This window comes from Carya illinoinensis, chromosome 10 (assembly GCF_018687715.1).
Source record: "Carya illinoinensis cultivar Pawnee chromosome 10, C.illinoinensisPawnee_v1, whole genome shotgun sequence".
Classification (NCBI taxonomy): domain Eukaryota; kingdom Viridiplantae; phylum Streptophyta; class Magnoliopsida; order Fagales; family Juglandaceae; genus Carya; species Carya illinoinensis.
This window is the reverse complement of record NC_056761.1, coordinates 36899766-36920235: the sequence shown is the minus strand read 5'-3', so window position 1 is coordinate 36920235 and position 20470 is coordinate 36899766. Positions and strand designations below refer to the sequence as shown.

The window sequence follows — 20470 nt, the reverse complement described above, 5'->3', positions numbered from 1 at the left end:
TTTCTTAGCTAGTAGAGCAAGACTCATATTTTCCATTAGTCTCAATTCCAATCCATCTTCTTTTTTTGGTTGGCAGATCAACTTCCATGATTTTAAATAAAGCTTGTGCTTTTGATCCTTCTTTGTTCCCCACCAAAAATTTTAAAGCTAGTGTTCATTGACTTGCACACAGATTTTGATAGAAGATGTGTCGACATTTGGTATGTGGGTATGCAGCTAGCCACAGTGTGAATTAGTATCGTCCTTCCTGCCTATGATAGTAGTTTTGATTTCCATCCATCTAGTTTATTACTTATTTTTTTTCCAACAGCTCGTTGTAGCTTTCTTTCTTGGACCTTCCAAATGAGGCTTGAATTCCTAGATACTTCATTTTGGATGTAGTTTCTTTGTACTCCAACTGCTCAATGATAGCCCTATTTACCGCTTGATTCGTATTGCCTGTGATGTAGATTGAGAATTTTTCTTTGTTAATTCTATGGCTTGACCATGTCTGGTATTTGTCCAGATTCTCATTTATGATCATTGCTACACTTTCTTCAAATTTTCCAAAAATGAAAAGATCATCTGCAAAAAAAATATGTGAGATCAGTAGACAGTTTCTGCTCAATTTGACACCTTTCATGTTGCCAAGAAGAGCAAGAACTACACCAAAAATAAGCCGTCTACTTGAACTTAATCAAAGTTGGCATAATCAGAGAAAAAGAAATCTGCAGGAGAGGCGGGGGCTACTGGGCTCTCTCAAGACCCATGAAAACACTGATCTATAATTACTAGGGATTGGCTCGTCCCAAAGCAATTAGAAGTATTAGGGCAAATATTAAAAAATATTACCCGAATATTATTTTTTTGTCAGAAACCATGTGCCTGATATACGCACCCATGGTAAAGTAATCAGTTTAGGTTTATATCATTTTGTCAACTATCCCACATCGGAGAAAAATGGAGGACTTTTGTTGATGTGGAGACCGAGTATAGATATTGAACTAGTGCATATAAATATTAATGTTATTTCTATTTTGGTTTACTCTGACCCTTTTTACTATCCTTGGTTAGCCACTTATGTTTATGCTCTGACATAATCGCAGCAAAAAGCACGATTTTGGGCCTCTTTGGACACCATCCACAACTCTTACCGGGATCCTTGGCTACACATAGGGGATTTTAATGATTTAATGAATCAATCAAAAAAATAAAAATAAAAATAGTGGGCATCCGGTAACTTCTAGCTCAATAGGTGGATTGAAAATTTTGATGACTACTCATGGGCTAGTTGACATGGGGTTTTCAAGACCCACTTTCACTTAGATGAATAATCGACATAGGAAAGCTCTCATCAGAGAAAGACTTGATAAAGGAATATCAAATGCTAGATGAAGATTATTATTTCCTGACGTTACTATCCAACATCTTGTTTCAAGGGCTTCAGACTATCATCCCTTATTATTGAACACAATGAGAGTACAAAAGAGAGCATTTTTTTTTTTTTAAATTTGAAGAATTCTAGACTAAAGAACCTCTCAGTCTTATAATCATCCAAAAAGCATGGTATAAGCAGGTCATTGGTAATCTCTCATTTATTATTTGTAGCTCCACAAAAGAAGCTCTCAAGCATTGGAATAAAGTACACTTTACAAGAATTCAAGAGAACATCCAGGAATTAGAATTGGAGATCACCCATCTTCAAAGCCCCCAACCGAGTTCTTGTAGTCTTTAGAAAGAATATCAACTGCAAATACAACTACAAGACCAATTGAAATATGAAGAAACATTATGACGATAGAAGTCAAGAATCAATTGGCTAACAACTTCGGATATTAACACAAAGTTTTACTATCTTTCAACAACAATCCAAAGAAGAAGCTATGGAATCGACTCTATCAAGATTGGTCTAGGTAATTAGACAATGGATTATGATATTATTGAATTAACTTTTATAAATCATTTCAAGTCCATTTTCACCTCTACAAAACCTGTCATTCTAATAGAACTCAAAAATTTATTTCAAGTGCAAATATCTGATTAAGAAAATGCTTGTTTAACGGCAGTGCCAAAAGAAGAAGAAATTTATGGGGCACTCAAACAAATCCCAAACCACAAAACTTCAGGCTTGAATGGGATGACAGCCCTTTTCTACAAGCATTACTGGAATATTGTTAAAAAAAAAGTCATTGTAGCGGTCCAAAATTTCATTAGAAGTGGAAAACTTTTGAAACTAATAAATCATACAAAGATTGCCCTGATACCAAAAGTATCAAATTTGAGCTCACCAAAAAATTTCTTTCCAATCAGTTTGACCAATGTTATCTATAAAACCATCACAAAATTTCTGGCAAATCGTCTGAAAAAAACTCTTCCTAGGATAATCTCTCCCTTTTAAATAGCTTTAGTTATGGGCTGCAATATAAAGGAGAACTCAATTATTGCACATGAGCTTTTTCACCATCTCAAAAAATTAAGAGGGAAGAAGGGCCAAATGGCAATCAAATTAGATATGGAGAAGGCATTTGATTTTATAGAATGGGATTTATTGTTTGCAGTTATGAAAGCTTCAGGCTATAACAATCAATGGATTAATCTCATCAGTGAATGTATAACGACGACATCTTTTTTAGTTCTTATAAATCGAGGTTTTTTTAAAGCAGAGAGAGGCCTTAGACAAGATGATCTTATCTTACCTTTTCTGTTTATATTATGCACAGATGTCCTGTTTATATTAAGCTTGAGTATATATTAGCCACTTGGAAGACAAGGAAACATGCATTATTTGGAAACCATCATTAATGTCTATACTACAGGAATTGAAAAGCATCAAAATCTCTTTAGTTATTGTGCATAAAAATGCTTAATACAATGTACCGGTACGAAGAGCAATAAAGTATATTTCTTGTATTGTACTATTTTGTGTAGAGCTCGGATTTAGATAACCTTGGTGTTGGAATTGCAATGACTGGAATCTTCTTCTTGACAGAAAGACCAAAAGTTTCTGAAAAATCCATCTCTGAACCCTGTGGCAATTTCCACTCGAAGGAATGAAAAAATGAAGCCAGTATATATTTGAGTGTTCGATCCCCTAGTGTAAGCCCTGCACATATTCTTCTCCCTGACCCAAATGGAAAATACTTAAAATTGTTGCCTGAATAATCAAATCTACCATGAGGATCATTTAGAAACCTCTCAGGTTTAAATTCCAATGGATTGTCCCAATACTTTGGGTCCCTTTGTATAGCCCAAACATGCAGCAAGATCTTAGAACCTTTGGGTACATGGTACCCTCCAATGATACTAGATTCACTTGGAGTACGCGGTACTAGAAAAGGAACAGGTGGGTGCAAACGCAACGTCTCTTTAATCACAACATCTAAATAATGTAATTTGAGCAAATGAGATTCTTCAACTAAGTTGTCCAACCCCACAATTTCTGTTAGTTCTTCATTGACTTTTCTCATTATCTCTGGATGCTTCATTAGCCTTGCCATCACCCATTCTGACATGATCGTTATGGTATCAGTTGCAGCCACCACTATGTCCTATTTGAACATGAGTAAGTTCATTAGCAGAATTGAAAATTGGAAAAATCAAAACCTAAAGAAAGTTTGGATGTCTATGAATTAGTTAATATTATAAATAGCAAACTCAACCCATCCAGTTCAACTCTAAAGTAATGAAACACAAAGTAGAAAACTAGATACATATATGTACATACCAAAAGCACGGCCTTGAGCTGGGTCACGCTCATTGACGGTGCACCGTCGTTTCGCTCCCTTAGTTCCAAGAGGACTTGCAAAAAGTCCTTTTGTCTTGTCTGTGTCATTCCCTCTTCCTTGGCCTTGGCCAAACTCTTTATCTGTTTGTCAATGGCATATTGAAGTACTCCTTCAATGATTTGGGAAATCCTCTTTGCTTTCCTTTCTATCCCTTGTAAATCAAAACTTGCTAAAGCAGGAAAAAGGTCCAAAACATTTGGTTTTCCTAGAAGGATCAGTAATTCTGCAAAGATATGCTTAAACTCTGCTCCAAACTTAGCCCCTTCCTCTCCACGTAGCATGCCACCCCACAACATGTTCATGATGGCATTCATCACCGTTACAAACGCTATTTCTCCTAAATCTATGGGGGTGCCTTTTTTGTCATACACATTTTTAATAGTGTTCATTACCTCTTCTTTTCGTAAAGCAAAGGTAGTATCAAGATTTGCTGGACTTAGCATCTCTCTCACAAACATCTTTCGCAACATCTTCCAATCAGGACCATTCGGGGAAAAAGCAATATCAGCTCCCCCATATGTGACAGCAAGTGTAGCTATGTTTACATCACGATTGGAAAATATTGCGTCTTGGTCACGAACAACTTCTTTAACTAGCGAGGGTGAGCTAATCACAATGCACAATTTATTTGCAAGCCAGACCTTATAGATTGGGCCATAGATCCCACCCAATTGCTCAAATTTCGTATGAAGTTCTGTACCTATAAATGGAAGGTACCCGACTATCGGCAAGCCACGGGGACCTGGTGGCAATGGAGGTATTGTAGCCTTTCTTTGTTTCTGGATGGCCCACAACAACCATAACATTGCAAATATACCGATCAAAACAGTGAGAGTTGAGCTAGGTAATCTCTCAATGCTAGCATAGGACCTCCACCATTCCATCGCAGAAGCTGCATTCAAGTGTTAGGTGATGAGAGAAAAAAAAAAAGGTCAAAATTAGGAATATGTATGTTATGTGTGTTGGATGGAAGCATGGCCTGGAATGCAAAGAAGAAGATAGAATGGAACTTATCGGTAGAAGTTGAGCATATATAGATATTTCATCATGGAGAAGAGAAGTGTTAGATTTATAAAAAGATTTCATAGAAGTAATATTGCTCACATCAATTGTGGTTACGCTTTACCATTGATTAGTGGGATGGAAATCATATGGACATGCACTCACAGTTTGAGTCACATGTGCTTAACAAGTCTTATCAACATGTGGACATTTTAAGTTCATTTCATTTAGTTAGTTAGATTAGGTGGTTTAGTCGAACATAAATAGTAGTTTGTGGAGGTTTGGGCTACCTCGAACCGTCCATTTAATACCAAATTTGAATCTCTCTCCCAATTTGTTTTCTTATTTTTCTTACAACTTTCTTCAAATTCTCGGAACCTGGACTACCTTTACATGCAAGTGCCTCAAAAAGAAATTATTATGTTGAATTAACATAATCAAACTTATATATATAAACCCATTTTGACTTATTTAATTTGGATTGAATTGGACTTATTAACATAATTTTATATCTTAAAAAACATAACTTGTATCAAAATATATGTATTCAAAACTAGATCAGCAACAAAACCAATTGGAAGATTGATGCCCATAACCAAATTACCACACATTTCCAACTTCTCAACATTTATCTAAATACCCAAGCAAAATGGAATTGTGATCCCATAAAATTCATCTAAATGAACAAAAAAAAAACCTTATTCCACGAATCCATTCCAACATTAGTTATTAACATTAAATTACTGAGAGTTTAAAAAAAAAAAAAAAAAAAAACAAGAAGAAGAAGAAGAAGAATAGTAACGGCCTGGTCTTAGAGCTTTATTTTAAATTTCTTTTTTAAAAATTAATTATACAGATTATGCAATTAATTAAGCAAGTTGACACAATATTGATATGCTTATAATCGTTTTGAATAGAGTTGGCCCATTTAAGCCAAATTTTGTTACAAGAAAGTATTGAGTCTTTACTCTCGTATCGGTTTAATTTACAAATCGTGTTAAAAAATTGCCAACCATATACCTTATAATACAGAAGCAAGTTTTTAGCCGGCCGCTAGTGTATTTTTTGCTTAACTTATTAGAAAGAAACTCTAGTGTGAAATGGGTTTTGGTGGCCATATATACAACAAAAGAGCAGTAATAGAGCCTGTCGTGTGGTATTTTTCATGGGATTAATATGTGATAAGTAAATATTTTACTGTTCATCTCACCGTTCACATGATCATATTTTTATCATCAGTGATTGCAAAAGGGTAATGATCAAATACAAAAGCATAAGAAAACAAGCAAATTAAAGGCTAAATATGAGATTTGAGGAAATACTTTTAGAACTGAAAAAGAAGAGACTTACTAGTTGGAACAACTTTGGATGACAGTCACGTGAGCTTCTTTGAGAGCAAGAGTTCTAGAAATATAGAGAAGTTTTTGGAAATCTGCACAAGTACTCATGTTTGAGCACGCCTTCTTATATATAGAGAGCCTGAAGTCTTCATGAACTATTTGCGTCTAGCGATCAGTCTAGTACTTTTAGGTTCTGTTTGGTTACAAAATTCAGTTGATATCAATTCAATTTAATTTAATTTTAAACAAAATCTAACATTCAAACATCTAATTATCAAATTATTAAACTTATCTCAATTCAAAATCTCTTTACATATAAGATCCATAATCTTTTTCAATTCAACATATTTTTATACGTAAGATTCACAATATTTTCTAATTTTTCATAAATAATAGTATAAGCTCATCTTAATATTTAAATATATTTAAACTCATTTGATGGGCTTCATATAACTCACTTCACTTACTCAACTGATCATATTATTTATAAAAAAAAACTCAACTCAATTTATCTCAATATTCAAATACAACCTTAGTCTTTTATCTCCGATTTCTTTGATACATCATCAATGATGTATGTGTGCGTGCCAAACTACGTACAGTTGAATTCTCAATTGCATTAGATTCATGAATGTAGTCGGGTTTCAGGTGAATTCCAAGAAAATCAGTCCACCTGGCCGGACAGCAATGAAGTCAAGATTTTGATCTTGGAACGCCGAATTATCGGAACTGAAACTTTGAGTTTGAATTTTCTAAATGCATATGAGTTAAGATCAATGCTTTAGAAAAACAATAATGAAAAAACCCATAATGAATTACAAACCATTTTTCTCCGAATTACAATATGAACTCAAAACGGCATGTAGTCGATTTAGTGAAGTTTTTTATTAAATAATCCACCCGTTTAGGTCCGTTTAGATTGATATATTGGTGAAAATAACAGTTTTCTAATGGCATGATATATATAGAGAAAAATATTATTATAACAAAAGATGATAAATCATATATATTCTTATTATTTAATATTAATTTTAATGTGATAGAACGTAAACGGTGGACCCTTTAAAAACATGAAATATATTAGTTAGATTCATTTTTTTTCCTTCAAATTTTTGATGCTCATCATCCCTATAAATCACACATCGCATTTTTTTTAAATTAATTAAATTATTTTACTCATTATTTATACATCACATATTTAATAAGAAATTAAAAAAAATAAAAAAATTATGTATGATATATAACGTATAGAAATGATTTTTCTAAATTTAAGTCCAATTAACAAAAAGTCATGTTTCTCTCATGAAGGACGATGATATCATGCTTCTTCACCCCAAGTTTTTTCTGTTGCTGATTTGGTCATGCTTTGAATTTCAAATGTGAAAGTTTTTGTCTGCGCTGGGAGTTGTTGCGTCACTGGCGTGCATAAATTTTTTGTTCGTGCATGTTTCAATTGAATGTTCATTTGTCTTTTCCAAGTGCTGAGACGAGATGCATGCACCACCGCCACGTGGTAATTTCTCTAGCTAACGTCTTCTCGCTCGTGGAATCATCGTTCTGATCTTTCCAATAACTTTAAAATATATTAATATTTTAATCATAAATTGTGTAGAAATTGTATGACACATGTATAGTATTTTTCATTATTATATATATACTGTCACAGCAACTGGCTGGATGAAAAAATAGTAGGGATCATAACGACAGTGAACAAGTCAATCCAACGAATGGAAAAAAAAAGTAGAGAATTCGTAGAATGTCCAAGGCGGATTGAAATGTTGGGCAGTTGGGGTACGTATTTTTCTGGAATAAATTGTTGGATTAATGGAATTATATAGAAAAAATGTGAACAAACCAAACAAAAGAAACTCATAAGAGGTATCTATATGACTGAATCGTTTTTTTTCTTTTGATTATATATATATATATGTTAGAATTGTATTGATGATGAGAAACCACCTTGAGGTTTTCAACCAAATAACGAAACCGAGCCGTAGGTTGAGACTTGGTAAAAATGTCGGCAAATTGATCTTGAGAGGAGTCAAAGAGTAACTGAAGAGTAGCAAATGATGACGAACAAGATGATAATCAATTTCGATATGCTTGGTCTGCTCATGAAACACATCATTATAAGCATCTGAATGGCACTGCAATTGTCACAATAAAGGGGAGTGGCAGAGGTGAGAGGTACACCTAAATTTTGCATTACCCATTGGAGCCAAAAGAGTTTAGTAGTAGTGTTTGCTAGGGAACGATACTTGACCTCAGTGCTAGATCAAGAGACAATAGTTTGTTTCTTGCTACGCCAAGAGATCATTGAGGAACCTAGTAGGAAGTAGTAACCTATGGTGGACTGGCGATTAGTAGGATCACCTGCATAGTTAGCATTAGAGTATGCTTGAAGAACTAGTGGAGACTAAATAGAGAAGTGCAAACCATGAAAGAGAGTGCCCTTAATATACCAAAGAATGCATAGGATAGCAATATAGTGGGTTGTTCGGGGGACAAATATAAACTAGGTTATTTGATGCACAATGTAAGGATAGAAGTATAGTGGGTTGTTCGGGGGACAAATATGAACTAGGTTATTTGATGCACAATGTAAGAAATTTCTAGATGAGTGACTGTACGGTAAACTAGGCTACCAACCAACTACCGACAAAGTGTGAAGTCAGACAATAATTCTCCATTCGAGGGGGTCAAATATGCATGAAGCTTGATGGGTGTATCAGAAACCTTGTTGTCTATAAGGCCAACTCGAGACAAGAGATTAGAAACATACTTGGCATGGGTGAGGTAGAATTCATATGTTGAGGAAGTAATCTCCAAGCCAAGAAAATAATTGAGGTGACCAAGATCTTTCATCTCAAATTGCCAATTGAGGAAGTCCTTAAGATAATCACCAATAATAATCATGTCATCCACATATAGGAGTAGCAAAATGAGACCTTTGCCGAAACGACGAATGAAGAGGGCCATGTCATAAGAACTAAGGGAGTAGCCCAAGTGAGAAACTGTAGAGGTGAATTTTGCAAACCATGCATGAAAGGCTTGCTTAAGGCCATAGAGAGCACGATGGAGATAGCAGACCTTGGCTAGTGGATGAGACAAATTAAGCAAAGGCTGCATATAGATCTCTTCTCACAAATCACCATTCAAGAAGGAATTTTTGACATCCATCTGAAAAAGCTTCCATTGACAAGAGGCCGCAACAACCAAGAGAGTATGAAAAGAGGATAGGCAGTCAACTAGGGAAAAAGTCTCAGTATAGTCAATGCCATATTTTTGTGTGAAGCCTTGCTCAAACTTTGTATGTTCATGAGACTGAAGAATGACAAAGCAAGCAGAATCAAAGGAACGAAGATGTTGACAGTCAGGGGAGATCAAAACAAACGCTCATATGGAGACTGATTTTGAGATGAAAAGACTTGGAAAGTGGTTAATAGTATGAACTTCTGTAAGGGTAGCTTCATCCTAGAATGGGGTAGGGATTTAGCAGAGAGGAAAATAGTCCAAACTATGTCGAGGATATGACGAAGTTTTTGTTTGGCTCGTCCATTCTGCTGAGAGGTGGTTAGATAGAAGGTTTGATGTATAGTGCCATATGTTTGCAAGATATTTTGAAAAGTAAATTATTTGTATTCAAATGATTTGTCAGATTGAAAATTTTTGATACGTTTAGAAAATTGGGTTTCAATCATTTTTGTAAAGTTAAAATAAATATGCAATAGTTTAGAACTAGAGTGCATGAGACAGACCAAATTGTAACAGGTGAAATTATCAATAAATATAAAAAAGTAACGAGATCCACCGATACTAGTTACGGGGGCAAGTCTTCAAACATCAAAGACAAATAAAAAATACTAGCAGATAATGACACTACTATGAAAAGGCAAAGCAGGTTGTTTGCCTGACTAACAAGAAATACAATCAAATGTATCTTAAGACACATAACCTAAAAGACCTCAAGAAGCTAACTATTGTATTAAGGAAGAGAATGCATGACCAAGTCAAAAGTGCCAGAGGGTGAAGGAAGGGGAAACATATGTAATAGCAGAAACACCAACGGGTGGACCAGGAGGAATTGAGGGAAGATGCAAAATGCTCATTGGAAACATACTTTTTAGTCTAGGGAAAGTCCCAAGTGCCCGTCCCATCTGTGGATCCTGCACAGTATAACCAGAGTAGTAAAAAATAACACGATAGTCAAGTTGAGCCAGTTGGCCCCACAAACATTAGGTTATAAGTGAGTTTATGAACATGAAGCACTTCAGGAATGGAAATGTTGGATGTAGAGATAGATCCTATACTAGGACCAAGCATAATGGATCCATTGGCAGTGTGCATAGCAAGTGGTGGATGTGCTGAATACATTTTAGAAAACAAGGACGATGAGGTTGTCATATGATTGTGACAAGCAGAATCCATATGCCAAGAGAGAGACTTACCAGGTAGAACAGAAAGAGCAGAGGAGAATAATGCATTACTAGACTGGATCAAGACCTATTAGGGGTAAATGTACCATGCCCAAGATGCACCAAGCCTAGTCCATTACAAAGCTCCATTAGGAAGCAAGAGGGAAAAGACAAGGAAGTGATAGGACTAAAAAGCAAAAGTTGAGGGAGTAAAGCAAGTCAAACACGTATAGAAGGAAGTGAGATAAAGCTAAACTTTCCACCAACAACTAACAGGGCCTCAATAGAAGGAATCTAATAAGATGAAATAAGGGAGTTCGACTAGAAGAAGGGATCATCCTTAACATCACAACGAGAACCCAGAGAGATATTATCTTCTCCAAGCTAAAAAAAACCTATGACTTCCATTGCACAAAAAGAAGTGAGACACCATGAGAGACTGTAAAATACTCTTATCATAGGGAATTTACCACCCAAACGACCCGTGGATATAAGCCCTATGCCAAACTACTTAAATCTATGTGTCTCATTATCTATTAACATTTCTTGTATTATTATTCTATTTACTACTTTGGATGTACGTATGGGCGCCGTACCAATGCCCCAAACCACCATTGTGGGCTCCAACTGCATAGTCAAGGCCAAAATCATCATCGTAGGTTGGGAATGCCTTTTTTGTTCATTCCAACCTATTGTGCGATTTTTGACACACTACCCATTATGTTTGGGTCAAGTTTTTTAGATGATTGAATATGTAGAACTTTAACTTAATGGAATAAATTGTGAAGTTAGGATTTCTATGCTCTAATACCATATTAAATCACTGTTTAAATAGGAAAGTTTAAATTAAGGAGAGTTAAATGTTAGTATTAAATCATTACTTGAGAAGTAAGATGAGATGAAAAATTATGAAATTTTTATGAATAGTATTAAGATGGTTTGAGTTAAAATGTTTGAGTTGGTTTTGTAAAAGCTTGTGGGTACCATGGTATGTTTGGATGTAGATGTGAGATGAGATGACTTCTATTTTTTATGGAGAAGAGAAGTTAGGTGGATTCCATCAATAATTGAAAAGTACATTTAATGATCGATGAATATATTTTAACAATACTTCTAGGGACAACCTTCCCTTCGGCCAACGACTTATTAAAAAAAAAAAAAAGGAAAGCATGAAATGAAATGGGTTTCCACTTTCCACAAAAAGAAAAAAAAAAAAAGAAATGAAATTGAGAAAGAGGGAGAATTAGAACTGATGTAGTTTTTAATTTTTCACCTCCACAGAGTGGCCGTGATCGTCATTGTGGGTAGGGGAAGCGTCGTCATCGATGGTTGTCTTCTTCAGTTATAGTCTGTGGTCGCCGTCGTGGATAGGACCAAACTGCTTGTTGCGGTCACCGGCGTGCGTTATTCCATATCTGGTTTTTGCTGTACATGCAGGTGATGATTTCCTTTCCACCCAAACAAAACTGACTACAAAAGTCTCAGACCCCCAAAAGTCCCGTTCTTTCTTCTTAATCTTTCCTCCAGAACACAGATTCGGTTCAAGTAAGTGTTCTTTCTTTTCTTTTCTTTTTTATTTTTATTTTGTTGGCGTTCAATAAGAACATCGATGGTCTTGTAAGTAAATTTTCTATCTTTTTTGTTTTTCTGGGGAAGGAATGGATGTATAAACTAAAAGTTTCCCAAGGATCCCAGCTGAACAAGGAAAGATCTTGAAATAATTTTAGACAAGAACAGGGATCGTAATGCTTTGATTTGGAAACTTTCGTCAATGTCTTGCAGAGATACTAATATTGTTCTCTTTTCTGTTGCTTTGATTTGTTCTCTTTTCCGTTACTTGGTATAGCAGTCAGGTTGAGTTTAAACATGTTGGTAAATGAATTCACTTCTCAATTAAATGGATAAGCCACAAAATATATCCAACTCAGAGAGTTATTTACACTGGGTTTGGATTACATGCATTCAAAGCAAGTTACACGGTATAAATGCATTCTCAGGATATAAGAACTTGGAGTATATATGCATTTTATTTTTGGAAAGAAAGTTGGGCCCCTATTACCATAATATTTATTTTTTTAAATCCATATAATTTTTATTCAACTCCTTCCACATAACCCACAAATAATTTTTAACAAGGCTGACACAAATAATTAGTTTTGATGGCACGAAGGTTATTCAGTTATATATGTTAGAATTATAGGGGAAAATTTCATCGAATGCACGGTATGTTGCACAGTGCTGTATTTTTTTTTTTACATGAAGGTTTCATTGATATATATTAGAGTTAGAGGGAAAATATCATAGGATGCAAGGTATGTTGCAAAGTGCTGTATATGTTTTATAAATAGGGTAAACTTTCATAATCTTGGTGCCTATAAATCAAGGCTTGAATTCTAAAAGAAAACATCAGAAATAGTAGATTTCAAGAAAAAGTACAATTACATTTTTTCCAATAAAAATTGGAAAGTTAGCACATAGATAAAAATATATAACTGAGGCAAAGATATGTATATGAGTTCTTATCTATCTATGGAAGCACATCTATATATATATATATATATATCCCATGTAGTTACCTAATTTATAAGTGCTAAAGCTTAACTTTACACATTTGAAGCATAAAGCTGGCTACGTGTTAGACCTTTTGCTGCGTGTAGAAATATCATTGGTGATCATCTTTGAATAAAGCTTGCTTATAAAGTTGAAGAAAGCCATTCACTTTAGCTTAGTTTCCACTAGTCAAAATATTACTCCAGCTTGAGTTATATATGTAAAGTGTTAAAGTGTCACATTGCATGCATTCTGTTTTTAGCTAGATGCACTGGTTCTGAAATGCACTAATTTTGTAACCAAATTTTGATGACATATAGTATCTACTGTTTTCATGGTGCCAAATTTAGATTGATTGATATTGGTTATATTTCTTACTTTGATTTTGTGCGAGTTATACAATATTTATTAAATATATAATAATATTTAAGATATTTATATTGACAATGCGTGTGTCTCCTTCTCAGCATGGGAAATGGGGAAGAATATCCAACTACGCTAGCACCATCTAGCTCAAATTTCCCAACTGCAGTTTGTTATATTATACAAGTGGTGATTATGTGTTTTATTTTATTTTTGTAAGTTGGGTTTTTTTGGGAGTTTAATTGCCTAATTTTTTTTGTGCTTAATGTAGAATACTGGTTACTCATTTCAACATAGCATGGAACATCTGACTCCTTCATCAGTACAAGCTCCGCTACATCCTCTAGAGTTGAAGTTCCATGTACTGAGGATAATACACCCGATTATAGGGAAATTGAAGCGCCATGTACATCCTCCAGATGATAATACACCTGCTGTAATGATATATTTTTTTCGTGTATTGAATGGGTTCCCAGTGATTTGTTGTGTATTGAATGTATTCTATCTACTTTTTTGTGGATTGAATGCATTTGAGGAACTTTGTTGTGTATTGAATATTTTTTTGTGTATTCAAGGTATTCCAAGTTCTAGTTGTGTATTGAATGTATCCCATCTTTTTTTTTTTTTTTCTTTTTTTGTGGATTGAATGTATTTGAGGGATTTTGTTGTGTATCAATGCATTCCAAGGAATTGTTGTGTAAATTGTCCCTTTTTTCATCACATTTTTTGTGTGTTGAATATGTAAGGTAGTGACTAGTGTGTAAAGCATTTGTAGGTTTATGGTTGTTTTGTTGCCATGCTAAGATTCAGTGTCTTTGGAAAATATTACAAGAGTTGTTAGAAGGGATTGACTTATCTTAGTTTCATCAACCCTTAGTATTTTTTGCACACTGGATTGTGTTAGTTATACTGCCAAAACTAGTATAGATTATGCATGCCTTACTGTCTTTGCAGTTATTGGAAGACCCAAATTCCTTGAAATATAGAGTTGATTTCCACAAAATTTTATTAATATCCCTCATGTTTCAAATGTTTTTCTAATAACCAATGTAACAGTTTTTGAACTATATAATATTGGATAGTGATCTGATCAACTTACTTTATATTAAAAAATAATGTTACATATCATTATAAAAACACTACTAAAAGAATAATAATAGAAGAATGAAAGCACAATTAAGGAGCCCACGATTTACAAAGTGCATTGTTACAACTTGAAATTATAGTTACACATTACATTGCATCTATATTGGATGGAAAAAATGCCTATGCACAAGTAAATTCTATGAACAAGGCAGACTCTCTTGACATCATCTTTATTTTATCTTCTAGGATCTCCTCCTACGAGTTGCCCTGCAATGACACTCATCAACTGGAAATTCAAATTTCAAAAGGAATATCTTGTGTAGAGAAGCACATCATCTCCCCAATACACATTATGTGCAACCAAACGGGCATTTTGGAATCCTTTATGCTTTCAACATCAATAATTTGCACTAGAAAGTAGGCCTTTCTTTGGTAGTCTTAACTGTAACATTTCAAACAATAAATCTTTTTGCTTTTGAAGGGAATCATGAAATTTATACTTCAAGTAACTTTTGAAAATGTAAATTTTTCAGACATATTGATGAAATAAATCTTCTATATTTTAATAAATAGCCAAAATAGCATTTTTACCCAAAGTTGCTTAAAACTTTAAAATTATTTGGATGAATGATATCGATTGTGGAATACAAAGTTGCTTAAAACTTCATTCCTCTCAATCCAAATATCTTTAAAAAAATAATCTCAAAATCCAAACATTAAGGAGGATATTATATGTTTTTATAATATCTAAAGGTAACAAGTCAATGATATGTCTGTAAATAAAAAAGAAAAGTGGCAGCCAATGATACGCCTCCTTTCATTATAAAATTAACACTTATTTTGGGTAAAATGAAGATAGTCTAAAAGCACTCAAACAAAAAGAGAAATCTCGACCACTAATAAGTCGGTTCTTATTAATAACTTGAAATCTATTTTTTCCTTCAAGTTTCCATCTCAACAAATTTTGGTAGCGTAGATCTAAGAAAAAAAATACACAAACTAGTTAACAAAGTCAGTAACCTAAAATCTGTGTACAAGATCTAACAGTGACGCAGATCTAAACATATAACTAGTACAATTAGGGTTCAACTAGAAACTTATCGTGACGTGGCCATAGATCTAGACATAAGGAGACTCACACGGTAGGGGAGAGAGATTTGCACGGGGATGGAGAGGCCAAGCTTGGGGGAGATTCCAGGCAATGGCGACGGGGAGGGGTTCACATGATGTTGATGGGGAGGGGTTCGAACGGTTTGAAAATGGGGAGGGGTTCACAAGTTTGAAAATGGGGAGAGGTTTGCACGGTTTGAAATCAGGAAGGAGAAGAAGAAAATGGAGAAAATAGAAATAAGGATAAATCCACAAACCCCCTTCTGTCTTCGAAGTCCAAAGCCACATAAACAAAAGCCAAATAAATCAAAATGAAAGTCAAATAAAACGACATTGTTTTATTTTTTTTTTTGCCACGTTGGACTCGAGGCCATGGCAGGGACGCGCCTCAGTTGTCCATAGTGTTTTTCATTTTTTAATATATTTATTTTGAAAATTTTCAACAATAACTTTTTCCCAAACTAATTTATTTTAAAAATTCCAAAAAAGTTGATTTACTGTGCAATAATTTATTTTTTAAAATATTGACTTCGTATAAACCAATACAATGCACAGGTTCTAGAGTTGGGTATTGTGGTTCAGAGACCACTAGTCGACTGTCCAACGTTTACTGCTTGACATATAGGTAGTACATTTAAAAAAAAATAAAAATTCTTTCATTTTTCTTTTTCAAAATTTTTTTAACAGTTTTAAAGAAAAATATATAATTTTACTAATAATTATTTCTTTAATTATTAAATAATAAATAAATAAAATATTTGAACTATAACATTTTGCCTCACTAGCATTTTATACCGTGGTTCATTCTGTTGTTATCCCCGGTGCTTCAAAGCCAATCAAGCCTTTGATAGCAGCACAGAACGCGATGGTCAATTTGCATCAGTGCCTCAGGGGCAATTTTACCGTACAGTCAGTAAAGGGTCTTCGCATTTAATAGAGACTATAAAAGTTGAGACGCGGAATGAGATGGTTTTGTATCTCATATGACCGCGCGTACGAAATGGTTTTACCTCATCTGCGTTTCAATTCAATCCCCAAACAATGCCCAGTCTTTTTCCTATCTGTCTACGAGCCTCTAGACAACTTAAGACCCACAATAAAAACTAAAAATAAAAAATCATATATATATATATATATTAATCAAATGGTAACAATGTAATTAACTTGAAAAATCCTTAATTTGGACCTTTAAAATATAACAAAAAGCTTTCACGTCATGCATACTACTACAAGAAATTGTAACCAGTTATTTTCTATCAAAATGATTATTTTTTATTAAAATGAATCTATTTTAATAGTAAATAATCATTCTCGTCACATATAATTCATTACAAATAATATATATAGATTGAATCTTAGATATCCAAACAAATTAAACAAAAAAAAAAAAAAAAAAAACAGATTATATTTAACAAATGAAATTCTCGCACAAGTTTATTCAAATATGCTCATGTAATTTTTCGGTTTACTCTAAAAACAATTGAATCGTAGATCTCGTTTGTTCATAAATCATCGCTTTAGTTCTTCCTCTTCTTCGTCATGTTAACTCTGTCGAGTCTCCCACATCTGTTTCTCATGTCGGAGATCATTTCTGTATGGTAGTACTCATTATATAATAAACATGATGATCTTGGGTGACTAACATTTTGGAAGATCACTTGGAGGAGGCAGAAGTGATTGATTAGGTCCTTTGCCATTGTCCACCAAGAATGCCATCTTAAGCCCCCATGTTGTGTGCACCTCCAAATGGCAATGCATAAACCAAACTCCTACATAATTATATATGCAAGAGATCAATATATATACATATAGATTATATCAAAGTATCAAGAAGCCGATCAATCAGAATAAAATGTGTTACCTGGATTATCTGCACGAAATCTGATTGCTACCCACCCACCAGATGGCACACCAATTGTGTTTCTCTCAACAGGATCGATAAGGTTAAAGTGTTTTGAATCCTTCTTTGGGTTATAATTTCCTAGTCCCCTACCAACGGCAAAGAAATTAAACCCGTGAAGATGGACTGGATGGTTCTCAGGGGCAATGATCCCAGTGTCTTGCAATACAAGTTCAACTGTAGAGTTGTAAGATAATCTAAAAACCTTTGTACCATTATTCGTCTGTAAATTTGATGGGGTTCCTGTATAGTTGAATACATGTGGTGGGTTACCCGGAAAATCAGTGGTGAACACTCCACCCATGTTGAAGTAATGTGCTTGAAGTAAGGCGGTGGTAGGCATAACAAATGTGACATTGTTTATACTGGCCACCACTCGGCTTCCATTCCCAGCTGTGCAAGTCGGACATGGATTGATTCCTAGCCCAACAGTGAAGTAAAGTTTGTGATCAACTTTCAATGGGACTTGCGCAGGATATGTTTTCGAATTAAGGCTTCGTAGGGATTTTATGAATTTGTTTGCAACTGCAGTGGCATTTTGTGGAGGTGGACTGGTAAGAGTTGTTGGAGTATTGGCAAGCGTGCCAGAATAGTGTAGAGTGGCTGTTGCGGTGAGGTTATCAACAGCAATGGGAGAGTCCATGAATGGAGAGGCAGCTACCAAGTACTTTCCAGAGTTTTTATCAGCTGTTATAAGGGCATTAGTTGTTTGGCCAGGGGCAATCAGGATGGTGTCAAGCTTCACCGGTTTCACATAGCTAGCATCCACTTCCACTATGGTAAGCTGGTGTCCTGCAATCTTGAAGAACAGCTCCTCATTGAGCGCAGCATTGATTATGCGAAGCAAGTAAGTCTTGCCACTTTGGACTGGCAATGTGAACCCATCTGGACATGATTAAGACGAGTTACAAAATCACTCTTAAAATGTATATCTTATAATTTATTTGAAAGAAAGTTGTAAAGTTATCATTTTCCTTTTTGTTAAATACCTTGTGTGGAACAATGGGAAACAGGCCCTGGATGGCCGTTAATGGTATGAGCATCTGAGACGTTTGGCGCGGATCCACTCTGAAGAGCTTTATTGATCACAGCTTCAGTGTCTGACTTCCACCATTCAGCTGCGATTTATATGCGTAAAAGACAAAACAAAACAAAATCAAAAAGCAATAAAGAGTTATTGTACGAACTACTTCCAAATCAAACACTCATATATATATATATATATATTTAGTAGATCGACAAAATGGGTGTATTTATTTGACCTCACCTAATACAACGACAACTTCTTTGTGGGGTTTTGGGAAGGGATATGGCACGCCACGCTTAGGCAAGATGACCAAGCCACCATGGACCGTCGCCCTTAGCCAAAGAATATGTGCATGCCAAAGAAGTGTGCCCCGTTGGCCGGTGATAGTGAAGTTGTACACATAGCTTTGTCCTGGCTGGATTGGGCATTGGGTAATGTATGCTGGCCCATCAGACCAACCTGTTCGGATTTGCCTAACACCATGCCTGCCAATTTATAATTAACAAAAAGAAAATTTGAATGTGTTTTAAGCATATATATTTGATTGATTACACTGATGAAGATCTAGTGGATATTTAGGTAGCTAACCAGTGGATGGTAACATTGTACTTGACATGGTTGACGACTTTCACAAGCACATTGTCGTCTTCCCTGGCATAGAGTGTAGGTCCTGGGAACTGACCATTGACGGTGACAATGGGCTTGGTTGAACATAGTCTGGTGGTCTTCCTCATTACCACCTTCACACATTACCCACAAGGAAAGAAAATAAACTCTTTAATTAGACTCAATACTAAATAAAAGGGAAGTGCATGGTTTAAGACTTCAGCTTCTAAAAGTATTTCATTTTTACTTTCAAGTAGCTGGATTGCCTAAATGATGAAAGACTTTAGCTTTCAATTATGTGAAAAAGCTTTCATTTCGTCCAATCGTTGTATGAATATTTTTATTCAAAACAAAATGCTTTGGAAACATGATTTCAAGAGAGAGTGAAAGGAGACAGGTGAAGAAACGAGAAAGATGCAAGGGAAAATAGCCTGCGTAATGCATGGCTTGTTCTTTACTTAAATAATGTTTTACAGAAGGAAAACAGAGTACATCGAGGACCTACTAACTGTACAGAAAGTAAATAAGGAATGAACACCAAAAATAAGAACAGATATGCTATTTATCCCAGTGCGAAATCGTGCACTGCTATGGTAAGATTACAACAGCCATTCACGGAGAAATATTAAGAGTCATTGATGGAGAAATATCATCAACAAATCATGGATATGTCTCTTCAAAAGATTAATGAATAATGAATTGAGGAACACTCTCAATAGATATATGTGTGTGTGTGTGTGTGTGTGTAGTAGTTTTATCCGACCACATTCATGATGGCCGGGAAACCTAGCTACGTAGTTCAATCATGGCTGAACTGCAAAACGTACAACTAAGTCCACAACACTAAAACCAATGCCAATCTTATTTAGAGTGAATGAAGGATCAACAATTAATACATGAACTTACATCAAACTTGTAGTGGCGAACACTGCACTCAATCAAAGCTGGAAAAAGGCACACCAAAAGAGCTAAAAACCGAACCCAGGAATCCATTTCTCAGTACGGTAGTACTTTGTTTGGTCTCTCAATGTCTGATCACTCTTGTTTTTGGTTCTTGTTCTTTTCTTTCCAGCTTGTTGGAGTCATGGAAAGACTGACCAACGACGCCCCCTTATAAAGTGGGAGAAGAGACATTGCTCTGCTGCCATGTCGTTTTTCCTTGGTTAGGTGAACCAAGGGACTCTTGATTTACAAGACAGACATCAAGACCAGGGGGCTTCCTCTGATCATGTCGTGAATATTACATTAAGTTCTACTTTAATCGACCATATATACAAAGTGCCATTTTCTAATAAATACAGCTTTTA

The 20470-nt window shown here is 35.0% G+C and overlaps 2 protein-coding genes across 2 annotated transcripts; both read right to left on the bottom strand.

Moving 5' to 3' along the window:
* Positions 1–2705: 2705 nt before the first annotated feature.
* On the bottom strand, positions 2706–6245 carry LOC122278921 (flavonoid 3'-monooxygenase CYP75B137-like). The gene is made up of 3 exons (XM_043089131.1): positions 6117–6245; positions 3704–4656; positions 2706–3527 (listed from the first exon to the last, which is right to left on the bottom strand). The coding sequence occupies exons 2-3, from the start codon at positions 4646–4648 to the stop codon at positions 2895–2897; spliced, it is 1578 nt and encodes a 525-aa protein (XP_042945065.1). The 5' UTR covers positions 4649–4656; positions 6117–6245; the 3' UTR covers positions 2706–2894.
* Positions 6246–17037: 10792 nt separating this feature from the next.
* On the bottom strand, positions 17038–20260 carry LOC122278169 (laccase-4-like). The gene is made up of 6 exons (XM_043088276.1): positions 20070–20260; positions 19146–19297; positions 18798–19042; positions 18520–18648; positions 17492–18415; positions 17038–17399 (listed from the first exon to the last, which is right to left on the bottom strand). The coding sequence occupies exons 1-6, from the start codon at positions 20154–20156 to the stop codon at positions 17269–17271; spliced, it is 1668 nt and encodes a 555-aa protein (XP_042944210.1). The 5' UTR covers positions 20157–20260; the 3' UTR covers positions 17038–17268.
* Positions 20261–20470: the final 210 nt, after the last annotated feature.

Excerpts from the sequence above, each read along its gene's own strand:
- LOC122278921 (XM_043089131.1), bottom strand. The coding sequence starts at position 4,648 with ATGGAATGGTGGAGGTCCTATGCTAGCATTGAGAGATTACCTAGCTCA. Across the intron at positions 3,528-3,703 it reads AGCTCAAGGCCGTGCTTTTG|GACATAGTGGTGGCTGCAAC; the intron begins GTATGTACATAT and ends ATGTTCAAATAG.
- LOC122278169 (XM_043088276.1), bottom strand. The coding sequence starts at position 20,156 with ATGGATTCCTGGGTTCGGTTTTTAGCTCTTTTGGTGTGCCTTTTTCCA. Across the intron at positions 18,649-18,797 it reads AGAAGTTGTCGTTGTATTAG|CTGAATGGTGGAAGTCAGAC; the intron begins GTGAGGTCAAAT and ends TATAAATCGCAG. Across the intron at positions 17,400-17,491 it reads ATTTCGTGCAGATAATCCAG|GAGTTTGGTTTATGCATTGC; the intron begins GTAACACATTTT and ends ATAATTATGTAG.